At 35.4% G+C, this 12,980-nt stretch overlaps 1 protein-coding gene across 1 annotated transcript in view; it reads left to right on the forward strand.

The window, feature by feature from the left end:
* The window catches only part of LOC150098775 (uncharacterized), a 188,166-nt gene that overhangs the window by 22,858 nt on the left and 152,328 nt on the right, over positions 1 to 12,980 (forward strand). The window contains exon 2 of the mRNA XM_090405749.1: positions 7,300 to 7,548. Coding sequence (XP_090261875.1) covers positions 7,300 to 7,548 — 249 coding nt within the window. The remainder of the gene's footprint in view (positions 1 to 7,299; positions 7,549 to 12,980) is intronic.

The following is a 12,980-nucleotide window of genomic DNA, read 5'->3' on the forward strand; positions in this document are numbered from 1 at the left end:
CGCAGGCACTACACACAGTAAATGAGACGAAGCAGGAAGCTATTGTTCCTCCTAAAAGTCCTGATGGTGTCCCCTAGCAGGCTATGTAGGTATTCTTGGCCGTTGGGCTGAAGGTCTTCTGATGTAAGTCTCCGAAATTTGGGGCAGTCTCATGCAACCAAATTTGTTGAGGTTTGGAATGTTTCTTAGGTCTGAGGCTGATTCCATGAATAGCCTTTCAAATTTGAATTTACTACGGTGTATTACCGTGGCTTTCTTCCACCGTATTCTGTGGCGTGTATCCAGAGCAAGGTCTGCAAGACCAGAGTGGCTGTACTGGTGAAACCGGATGTAGTCCTTGTGTTCTGAAATTCTGATATTCGCTGTTCTGCCTGTTTGGCCAAAGTAGGACAGCTTCTTGGCATCTTTAATTTATGACATAATTTCTTGACATCTTTAATTTATAGTATAACCAAGTGGAAAAACTTTCAACATCTATCTCTAATCCAGAGTATTTTACGAATAAGGTGTGACACCTTTTGGCTACTTGTATATGGAAATATGAATACTGCATTACTTCAACCTTGGTATGACTTCTGGGCCTGGGTAGTGATCCTTCCCATAATGCATAGCATTATACATGTCCGCAAGGATATTTGCTTTGCATTATGGGATACTAAGGCAAGCGATGTAAAGTCATTAGCCTCTGTGTACGAGCTGCCCATTTATGAAGTTATTTCATGCGCACTAAAGTACTATAGGTTGACGAGCCAACCTCTCATGTATGGGCCCAACATAAAAAAAACAAAACGATATTTCTTAGCGTCTTTAATTTATAATAATGTTCAGTTTTTTTGTTTTGAATGTTTTTCAAGTCAAGAGGTCATAAATGTTGCAACTCCTCTACAATAAAGTTTGACAGATTCAACAATATTATTACCTTATTCCTTTACCTCATATGGGAGAAAAACGGTAAAATGTCACTCTTATATCAGATGTTTTGTTGGCAAAAATAGCAGGAAAATAATTATGTGCACTTTCTTTTCAAAACACAAAGAAAGAACACAAATTCACCCAATGAAAAAAAAAATAGTACATATTTTTCTTCTTACTATTATCTGTTTTTTTTATTTTTCTTGTAGTACAAAGAAGAAATCACTGCACATTTTAAAGATATTTTCTTTAGTTTAGATGTATAGCTACTGTAATGATGCCATGTATCTAAACTAAAGAAAATATCTTTAAAATGTGCAGTGATTTCTTTGTACTACAAGAAAAAAAAAAAACAGATATTATTTTCCTGCTATTTTTGCCAACAAAACATCTGATATAAGAGTGACATTTTACCGTTTTTCTCCCATATGAGGTAAAGGAATAAGGTAATAATATTGTTGAATGGCATCATTACAGTAGCTATACTTGATTACTGTTTTATACTAAAATGTATGAGCATCTTCCTCGAGCGATTTATATTTGTAACAATTGTCTTGCGAATGATTTTGAAAATAAATTCTCTGAAATATCTGCAACTTGAAGAGGTCAGTAACCCACCCAAAAATTTAAACAATTAGGTAGCACACATGCACCTTTTTTTAAAGAATTCAAATTTTTTTTTTTTTTTCAAGATGTATCAAATTATTTATAATTTTTCGATAATAAAAGTAAAAATGTGATTTTTGGTATAAATATTGTATCAGCCTGTAAAAGAAATAACAGTATTTCTGTTGAGGATGTCTGCTAATGAACAATTGAAAACCAAACAAGACATTGTTGATGTATTGTTCATTACACCTTGAGGCACTTTATTGTGACTTCTGGGGAAGCATTCTCTCTTGTTTATCTCAATAGCAGTGAGATTAATCTAAGATTTAGCCTTTTCCTCCAACTGAGAGGATTATTATCAAGTATTTCTGAGACATTGATTATTTCAGAAATATCAACCAGCAGAATTATAAGTAGTAGTAATATTTAGAATTTTTTTTTTAAGAAAAAGGGAAAAAAAGAACACCACTGAACTTTTTTTAGTGTCACAAACATAAATATAAGCAGTTCTATATGGTAGGCATTATTTCTAGAAAAATTCCCATTTTACTCCTCTAAGTAAATATTATTTTTATGACTATTTAGCCTATTTTTGTTTAGGAGTGCCCCTTTTTTTTTAATGTCATTGGCTTTTTACTCAAATTTTAGGGCATTACTGATGTTTTATATAGACAGGCAGGGGCTGCTCGCGAATAGGCACTGCAGAACTGCTGCACCCCAATTTTTCTTGATACATAAATCTATTAATTTATTTATATTTGCTTATAATATTTAATTTTATCAACAATCCTATACAATTCTTTTATTTTGTATAAAAAATAATAAAAATCCATCTTGTAGCACCTAGGAGGGCGAAGGATACTAGCAGTACTGTGTTTACCACAGTGCCATATTGCTATGCGCGCAAGCATATGCATGTCATTGTGAGATGCGAGCTATTAGCGTAATATGGCACTGTCCGTCATGCAGTTCCACTGTTGTTTATATGCAGTTTGTGCCAGTAGTAGAGTGTGCATAGTACTTATCGTGTTTACTCCGTCTCTTTAAATATTTGGACATTACAATTATAGACATAACATTTGTTATAGTTTTTATTTTAGAACATTATTAGGGTTATGATAATGGATTTTATTTTTAAGTAATTTTGAATTAGACTAAACTGTATAATTTTATCGATAATAAACATTATTTTTTCATGAAACAAAACAAGAATATATTTTATTTTTAAGTAATTTTGAATTGTACCAAACTGTATAATTTTATCAATAATAAACAATATTTTTTCATGTTCAATTTTTTTTTAAAATTTTTACCATAATTTTGATATTTTATCCAAACACATATACATTGTACTTACAGTGTGTATGTATATTTCGAAAGTTGCATGATTTCAAGCCACGAGCCGCTACTGTAGACAGGCATATGATGAGGGGTGCTTAAGGGTCAAAGCTGTATAACTGAGAGGAGACCTCCACGTAGCCTTTCAAGGAATGCTGAGAACCGACCAGGGCTTCTGACCTCATGTCCAATTCACACCTTCTTATGGCGCATCCTGTTAAATATCTACCTGAATACTGAACGAATGAGGATTGGCTGTCAATTTGGGATGTAGCGGACCAAATTGTATTCTTATTGGCTTAAAACAAAATATAAAAGTGGTGGTACAACATGGCAGAATTTCATGCCGGCTGGGACGTCACCTGGTTAAACAAGGCCCCCGTTGTTTTCGCCAGGGAACTAGGGCAAACAGCGAAAAGTCAGCTACTGGAACAAATCTTAAAACACACCCCAACTCAACATCACCAGAGTTCAAGATCAGTATTATCAACATAAGAAGCTTGAATGGCAAAGAAATGGAGCTAGCTGAGGAATTAGATATGTACCAGATCGACATGATAGGTGTGACTGAAACAAAAAAGACAAACTGGTAAGATCTCTCTGAGCAATAAATACCAAATGTTATATTCAGGCAATGACAATCAAGGAAATGGAGTAGCCATAGTATTCAACATTAAATATGAGGCTAATATTCTTGAATGGCAGGCAGTCTTAAGTAGAGTGATTTGGGCAAATATGAGAATGGGGAACTGGACAATGAGAATTATTTGTCCGTATGGTCCCACAGAAGGTTCTACTAAGGTAGAATTGGAGGAATTTTTTTGAGGCTTTAGAGAAAGCAACTGACACAGTGAAAAAGGAAAAGTTGGTCCTTGTTGGGTATCTAAATAGCAGAGTAGGAAATGATTGTCAGGCATACAAAAATATTTTTGGAAATTTTGGAGAAAAGAGCAAAGGTAATAATAATGGCAAATACCTGTTGGATTTCTGCTCAGGACATGGACTGGTTATTACTAACACAATGTTCCAACATAAAAATGTGCACAAATTCACATGGAGAGAGGCAAGGAATAAGAAAGGTCTCATTGACTGTTATTGTTGACATTGATGTCTTCTCCCTGGTGCATTACACCAGAGTCTACAGAGGATTTAAAATTGGAAGTGATCACCATTTAGTCTTGAGCATGATAAAATTGAATTTCATATTGAAAAGAAGAACATGTAAGAAAGTTTTAAAGTGAATTAAAGTTGAGCAGCTCTCAGATGTGAACTGTAGATTAAAATACACAAACATTATTCAAGAAAAAAGTGTTTGAGAAAATTTGGAGAAATGTAAAGTCATTCACATAATAAAAGTCAACGGCTTTACTGACATTAAACCGACAACCATTTTTCCAAGGCTTGCCACTGAACCTTGGAGATTCGTTGGCAAAACTTCAAGAAAATATTGATTGATTCACCTAGAAAGGCATGTGAAAAGGTTGTTTGCAAGGATAGAAAAACCAGAACTCCATGGTAGACACAGGAATTTAAAGAGGCAGTGAAGGAAAAGAAGAAAGCATATCGAAAGTCCCTGGCAAGTAAGTCAGCTTGTGCTCTTAGAGAATGTAGAGACAAATACAAGAAAACTGAACACTGTGTAAAACTAACTAAACAAAAGTCGTGGGAAGAATTTGGCAAGAATATAAAAGATAAATATCAGGAAGGTGGCAAAATATTCTGGATGCTATTGAAAGAGCTCAAAAATGAAGGAAAGAGTGCCCTAACAGGAATTATTATTAAGAGACACCTCCAGGGAATCAGCGACTCATCGAGGGAGACTACAAACTACACACACGTCTATCATACTTATTCTTGAATTTCTTCACACCTTTTGTAATCATGACATCCATTGGCAATCCATTCCAGTCACATGCCACCTATCAGTCCTCACTCCCTTCTTATCAGCATTCATTCATTCTCAGCTTCCAAGGATGCCTTCTTGTTCCTTTCCCCACCCTCCATAAATTTGAAAAATTCCATTAACTGAAATCCTGTATGACCATTTCAGTAGTTTGTAAATCTCAATCATATTATCCCTCTTTCTCCTGTTTGCTAGTGACTGTAGTGTACAATTTCTCAGTCTGTCTTCATAATCAGTATTCCACAATCCTGATATCATTTTAACACTCACCTTTGCAGTCTATCCACTATATCAGAATCACAAAACCAGGTGACCAGACCTATGCACAATAGTACAAGTGAGGTCTTATCAAGGTCTTGTAAAGAGGCAAAATTACATCCTTATATCTGCATGAACATTCGTTTCAGCATTGCAATTATCTTTTGAGTTGTATTTCCAATTTTTTCTACATGGACCCCTGAACTTCAACTTCGTATCTACTAACACTGCAAGATCCCTAGCTTCATCAGATTCTTCGTACATTATCCCCTCTGTTATTCATTATATATATGGATCACATGAAGGAATGCGGTATTAAACCAGTTATCAAAATTGGAGATTTTAATCTCAGCTCTTTACTTTATGCAGATGATGTTATACTTTTAAATAAATCCAGTACAAGTCTGCAAGATTCCCTGAATAAATTGAATAACTGTTGTAATAAATTTGGTATGAAAATCAGTAATAACAAAACAGATAATGAAGATAGGCCGAAATATTGAAAACATCAACTGCATCGTGAATGGAGAACCTATAAAACAAGTAAAACATTGCAGCCAATTAGGCACAACTTTTAGTGAAGATGGTGAATTAAATAGACATTAGAATCAACAATACTAGTATGGTAGGAAGTCAATTGAATAAATTTATTTGGAATAAGAGAGAAAATTAGTCAAAAACACTAAATTAGCTGTATGTAAGACAGTGATCAAACCAATTTTAATTTATGGATCTGAGAGCTGGGTTAGAAATAAAGCACTTGACCAAAGACTAGAGACTGCAGATATGACAATCCTGAGAAATATTAGGGCCATGAACAGATGGCATCAGTGGCAGTATCATATTAAAATTGAGGATGAGGATATTAGGAAAGAACTTGACATTGTTAACATCAAGGAATGTGTTATGAGAGCTAATCTCAGGTGGTATGGTCACTTAAGTAGAATGGTGGATACACTACTTGGTTTGCTAATCTCTTCTCTCCCATTCTATTTAAGTTACCATACCACCTGAGATTAGCTCTGCTAACACATTCCTAGATGTTATACCAATGTCTAGTTCTTTCCTAATATCCTTGCTTTTAATATGAAGTATCAAACCACATATATCTTGGTCTTCCCAGAGGAACACCAAGATATAGGTGGATTGATTCAGTAAAAAGTGACTTAGAAATATAAGATCTGCAAATGTTGGAGTCTTGACTGATAACAGATTGATTTGGAGGAAAATTGTTGATAGGAAGTTAGTATTGATTTAAGTTCCTCATGCAGCACATAATATCCTGTAAACCCTTCGAGGATATATGTCAGGAATTTGATAAGACATCCTCTGACATGTAGGATATATCATGGTACTATAATTATAGTATCAGGGGATTTCAGAGAGGAAATCCCCGGAAGTTGTGTAATGGGGTGTAGATGGCTTTCTTTTCATGGAAAGTGGTGACGAAATGTAATATCTTTCTAAGGTAGTTGTGAGTGCCCAGTTGTGAATTAGGATTACTACAATAGGTATTGTCTGAATAATGGTTAGTGTGTATCTTTTGGGATGAGTCTTTTGACTCCATGGAGATACCTGTGTAATAATAATCCATAATTATTTTATAAATTCATGCTATATGTAAAATTAATATATTATGTGTTTTGCTATCAGTTTAGTTTTGATTAGAAAGTTTTAATCTTGAAATATCAACTTAATCTTGATGTGGAATGAAATGTTTGTTTATAATTGTTTTTAGGTAGGAGGCAGTTTTCATCTCTTATTTTTAGTATCCCTGTACTCTTACTTGGAAGCATGAAGTGCTTGAAAAATCCACTTTAGGCTTTTTTCCATTAATTAGGGTTTCCGAATTATGTGAAAAGTAAATTAAAAAAACCCAGTCTGTTAGCTCACCAGTGGTACTAATGTCCTATGTTTATGTATTTAGGTGGCGTGCTTTTGCAGGTTGGAGCCACCTAGAGAGAAATGTAATTTATTGATTAAAACTTGATACAAAAAAGCAGATAAATTATCCATTATTTTCTGTATGAATAAGACAAACTAAGTTTACTCCTGCAGCTGCTAAGAGTTTTGAAAAATTAGCACATGGAGAATGCATCCTTTTTCAGATACTTACTTGACAGTGCACTACTTAAAGTATGAACTCCATATTTTGTAAATTGTCTTTTATTAGTGTATTAATGTTTCATTGGCATTTATTTGGAGATCAGGAACTTAATATGCTTTTTCATAATTCCCCCTTTTTGGTAACTTTTATTTTTTTTAATTTGTTTACACAGAACTATAGCTTCAGCTCTACACAAGATTGCTCACCCAGTAATCATGTTCAATCTTCCACCCAAAGTGTGCCGAGAGATAGCTTCTATAACTATTCATCATTAGTCATATCAGGAACTTTAAATAGTGTTAGACCAAATTTGGATGGTGCTGGTGATGCTTCTGGATTTATTAGTTTAATAGACCATTCACAGAATAATAAACCAAATGAGTCAGAACGAGAATCAGAATGCTGCATTGAAAATGGGCAGGTAAGTGAGCTGTATATTTATATTTTTCAATGTTTAATAAATGTTGTTCATTATATGCTTTTATAATAGAACTGATGTTTATTTAATCATCAGCTTAAGGTATAATCTCAAACGATGATTAAATAATTTTTTTCTTAGTCATTATGACTAAGGTAAATTTTTGAAATCTAATCCATTTGTTGCATTAAAATATTAATATCATTCTGAATATCATGTTTAAGAGTCCACCTTTCCTGAACTGATTATTGATTTGTGAACATTCATGCATTACAACATAGTCCTTTTTCAGTTAAACACAGTAGTTATGTCATGGTAAGAAAAAAGATTATTAATAGTAATAACTATTTTAAGTCATTGGTAAGAGAATGTAAGGTAAATTAGGCATTAGTAATGAAAATGTTATAAAGAAAATAGCATTCTGTAATAGATTTGAAAGTATGTCATTTGCCCTTCAGTTGGAAAGGCTTAAAGGATTTTCAAGTTAGCTGGTGTCATGCCAAAAAAAAAAAAAAAAGGTAGGCTTCATCCCACCATAAAGACAAACTGATGAAGAGCATGTGCAATAAGATGAATTCGTCATCTTAGGTGAGACCACCACCATCACCCTTCATATTAAAGGTCTGAAGTGGTTAGAAAAGTAAAATATTTAATCTTCAGTGCAGGATTTCTGGTTATTACAAGTACATATCTGTGATGTCAAATACTATAGGTTACCAGTCTTTCATAAGTGCACATCATAGTGGGAAAACACATTTATTTTTGCTTGTGCTATGTAGGCCTGCACATTAATCATGTGGTCTTTTAATAACCATGATAGATTAAACTCCATAATAATTGAGAGGTCTGACAACATACAAATTTAAGAATAGTTAAGATATTAATACATTTAATGCTGTTAAGATTTTTTTTGTATCATATAATTTATCTTTATTATATTGCTACTATTACTGTGTGCTGTAATTCAAATAAAGTAAAATAATTTTTGTAAAACATTTTTAATTTTTATGAAAAAACAAACAAAAAAATGAAAAAAAAAACATTCTCCTGGAATCATGGTTTTGGAAGTTGGCAGACTTATCTGTGACACCCTACTTTACCATATGCTTTGTAACACTGTTCATTGATGAGAGAGTAGAAAAATTTGACAAATATGGACACAACCTTTTGGCCAGTGGTATCTCCCTAGTTTTAAGAATGTGTTTTAAAACTAATCTGATTATCTTATTTCAATAAAGTGGAAGCATCTGTATTTAATCATAATTCTGTTCCTTTTTTCTCAGTCCTTTCCATAATAATTGACGTCTGACAATATACAACTTCCCATTTAAGCATGTGACTTCACACTCATACTTGTACTACCCACCTTGTTTTTAGCATCATCGAAAATATCATAAAATGTCTGCTAATCTTAAACCCAAGTCATTCGATTGGGTCTGACACAGTGGCGGCCAGTGAAGTTTTAAGTGGAGGTGCTGCCTATACAAAATTTTAAAAAAATCATTCTTTTTTTCCTAATTAGTAACCAATTCGTTAATAAATTAATCTGTAGATTTATTTATTAATAAATTGGTTACTGATTAGGGAAAAAAGATTTTTAAAAAAATTATTTTATATAGGCAGCACCCCCACTTAAAGCTTCATGGGCCACCACTGGTCTGACATCAAGATCTCCTGAATAATCTGTTCTGTGGCTTTCCCATTGTTTTGTACTGTTGTTCATGTTCACTGTGTATGAGATTTTTTATTTATTTTTTATGTCCCCGTTTTATTTCTCACGTCTGCGCTAGGTTCAATTCCCGTCGGTGACGCGAGGAGCTAAAGGATTTTCCTCAGTTATAGCCAAGTTAGCTGGTCTTGGGCATGGGCACTAGAGTTTATCCTGGGGTTTTTCATCCTGCAAAGCAGGCAAACCGGCCTTGAGAACTCAACTACGGTTTGCTGAACCTAACAGCAAACTAGAGTTTGCTGTTAGGTTTTGCTGCAGATGAATCCATGGTACTTGCATAATGCAGTCATGAGGGCATCACAAAATTTGCTCTTTGGTTGGAAAGACTTGAGTTGTCATAGTGCAGAGGGTTACTAATGTGAGATTAGTGGACAGTAAGACCAACCTCTACCTCTGCCATTAACCTTAGTTATCTTTCCTTGTTCTCGACAGAAAAGGAACCAGAAACAAAAAAAACAGTCCAAACAAACTTGAAAGATCAAGGGTGATGGTGCTTAGGTGATCTGTTCCTCCTAGATAAATCATCTCAAGTATGCATCTGGACCTGATGATGTCTTTTCAGTTAAAAGTGAATTATCTAGTCTCATACTGAGTGGCAGAATTTTTCATCTTACAAAATAGGTAAGCCACTTGAAAGGAGAATGTATGCACATACACACATTTTTATTAATCTGAATCCAGTATTCAGATTAATAAAAATAATACACTAGCCTCATAGCTTTAGCTGCTCTGAATGTAATTCCAGCTAACCCAGAAGAATATATATAATGACCAGAGACTATCATACAGTGATGATTCAAGTAATATCCAAACTCCAGTTAACCTTTTAGAACCATATTTAAAATTTTCAGTGCTGTCTTGGTTTGTGATTAGCCAACAAGTGCAGTGGTGAAATCTTTTGTACATTGCTTTGGTTTTTGTTTGTTTGGTGTTTGTGGCTGTTGAGAGAGTTGAAATGATTACTTTTTTTATTTCAGTTAGCATAATTTGATTTTAATTTCTAATCCAGTATTAGAAGACGTTTCAGCTAAATTATAATATATTACTTGTACTATTCAGCAACAGTGACTAATGTTAATTTTGTTTAGACTTTTCATGTTCAATGATACAGTTCTATTTTCATTTTAGGATAAAATCTTGATTTTTATTTCATTTTGATAGTTATAATGGTCTATGAGTGTTCAACCTCCCACAATGAGTCTTCGGACTCCACATGAATGTCTGAAAGTAATACCAATAATATTTGATAAATGGTATATAATCATGGTGGTGTAAAGTTGTTCCCTTCAAAAGTAGCATAGTGACATGTTTATACCTACCTCAGCAATAACAAAAGTTTTTGCTTGACTGAAATATAAATGTTCTGTCTAGCATTCATTACTTTTGTAAGTCATCTACTCTGAAATGCTTTACTCTGACCAAAGACCACTCATTTCATAATTTATCTTTTAATGAATGGTGATATGCTCTGAAAAGTGCTTAACTTTTTTCTGTCATTTTTTGAATGTGTTTTGCCTAATTTGATGGAATGGTAGAACACCCCAAATGAGAATTAAAACAGTTGATCTACTTTGCTCTTATCTGCATCAAAGTTTTTAACCCATTTCTGTGTAAAGTCAGAATTTTTTTATGTATTTTACAATTATGTGAGAAATAAGAACAATTAAACCTAATGATATTTGAAATATGTTTTTATTCATCAAAATGTCCTCCCCCCCACACACAAACAGCTTGGAAAGAAGTCAACAGACATCTCTCGTGGGCAAGGTGCATCATGCCATGTAATAAGTCGTGTTTGTAGCCAGTATAAATTGGAGGAATATGATGCTCCCAAGTCAGTGCAACTGTCTATGTTGTACTGACTGTATAGGATGCTATGTTGCAGGCCTATCTATTCAGTAAATTGTTGACAAATTTGGCCATCCCAGGTCAACAATCAGTGATACTACTAAGATGGAAGCACGGGGAGTCATCTGCAAGTGCTACTTGCAGTGGACGACCCGCCACACTCACCAAACTTTGCCATAGGGTGCTGTGAAGGATAATATGTAAAAACTGACACATTAAATGGGGATTTCTGAGCATCAACTGGAACACGAATATGCACAAAAACATTCAGAACTGAGACTCACAACTTGGTTTCAATGGTAGGACAACAGTGTGCAAGCTATGGAACTGATCACTGTCTCTTTCGGCAAGATGGTGCACCATGTCATAAAGCTGCTGCTGTAACTGCATAGTTTGTGGATGTGAATGTCATCACACTTGACTGGTCCTCACACAGCCCTGATCTATGTAGGGTGCTGTGAAGGATAATATGTAAAAACTGACACATTGAATGTGGATTTCTGAGCATCAACTGGAACATGAATATGCACAAAAACATTCAGAACTGAGACTCGCAACTTGGGTTCAATGGTAGGACAACAGTATGCAAGCCCTGCCTGAACCAACATGCAGCATCATCTTCAGTGTTGCAACGTGCATGTACAGCGGGACAGGGAAGCTTGGAGAGCCAGAGCAGCAAATCACACTACACCCTCTACTGAGCAGATGGAGGGCGCGTGCGCGCGCGCGTGTGTGTGTGTGTGTGTGTGTGTGTGGCAGAAGCCCGGTGAACGTCTCTTACCAGATTGCGTAGCCCCAACTATGAAATTCAGAGGTGGCAGTGTGATTGTATGGTCCTGGTTTGGCCTTGGACCTCTGTTTGTGTTTCAGTGTTCATTGCTCCTCAAACAGAGCTCCAAGACTGACCATTCTAGACAGAGTAATGCTCCCTACTTTGTGGCATTTTTATGGAACTGAGCATTGTCTCTTTGGGCAAGATGGTGCACCATGTCATAAAGCTGCTCCTGTACCTGCATAGTTTGTGGATGTGAATGTCATCACACTTGACTGGTCCTCACAGAGCCCTGATCTGGACTCTACTGAGTATCTGTGGGATGAACTGAAGTGGCAGCTGAGGTCAAGGGATGTCTGCCCCACTATGCAGAGTTCTGGGCATTTACTGGAACAACACAAAGCACATTCAGAACCAAGGCTCACAACATGCGTTTCCGTGGTAAGACTTCAATATGTAAGCCCCATATTACCAAACTAACATGCAGCATCATCTTCAGTGGTGCAAAGGGCATGTACAATAGGATGTTGAAGCTTGGAATGCTGTGTTATGGAGTGATGAATCATACTATATTCTCTACTGAGCAGATGGGCAGGTGTGTTTGTGGTGAAATGACTGTTGAACATCTCTTACCAGAGTTCATAATCCCAACTATGAAATTCAGAGGTGGTGGTGTGACATCTGTTTGTGGTGCCACAAACCTTGAACTCAGAGAGGTATCTGAACATTCTAGGCAATGCAGCGCTTCCTACTTCTCTCTCAGAGGCAGTGCACCTCTGTGTTTTGTGTTTTCCTCCCAATAGTAACCCTACCAGCAGGTAATTTATTTCCTACATGCTCCATTGCATACGATGCATATATTATATGTAGCTTCCAAGTACTGATTAACATTTATATTTATACTAGGGAGCTCTGCCCCCTGATGCCTATGATCCCCCCTGTTCCGAACTGGTAGGCCGGTTCTCCTTGAATTTTGAAGACTCGACACTCAGGGGCTATCCTGAGTGTCGAGTCTTCAAAAGGGGGCTCTGGCGCCCAAAAAAGGTTACACAATAAAACGTTGCATAAAAATGTTACAGCCTTTAT

Source organism: Typopeltis vanoorti, chromosome 15 (genome assembly GCF_054136105.1).
Source record: "Typopeltis vanoorti isolate ZY-2024b chromosome 15, IOZ_Tvanoo_1.0, whole genome shotgun sequence".
NCBI lineage: Eukaryota > Metazoa > Arthropoda > Arachnida > Uropygi > Thelyphonidae > Typopeltis > Typopeltis vanoorti.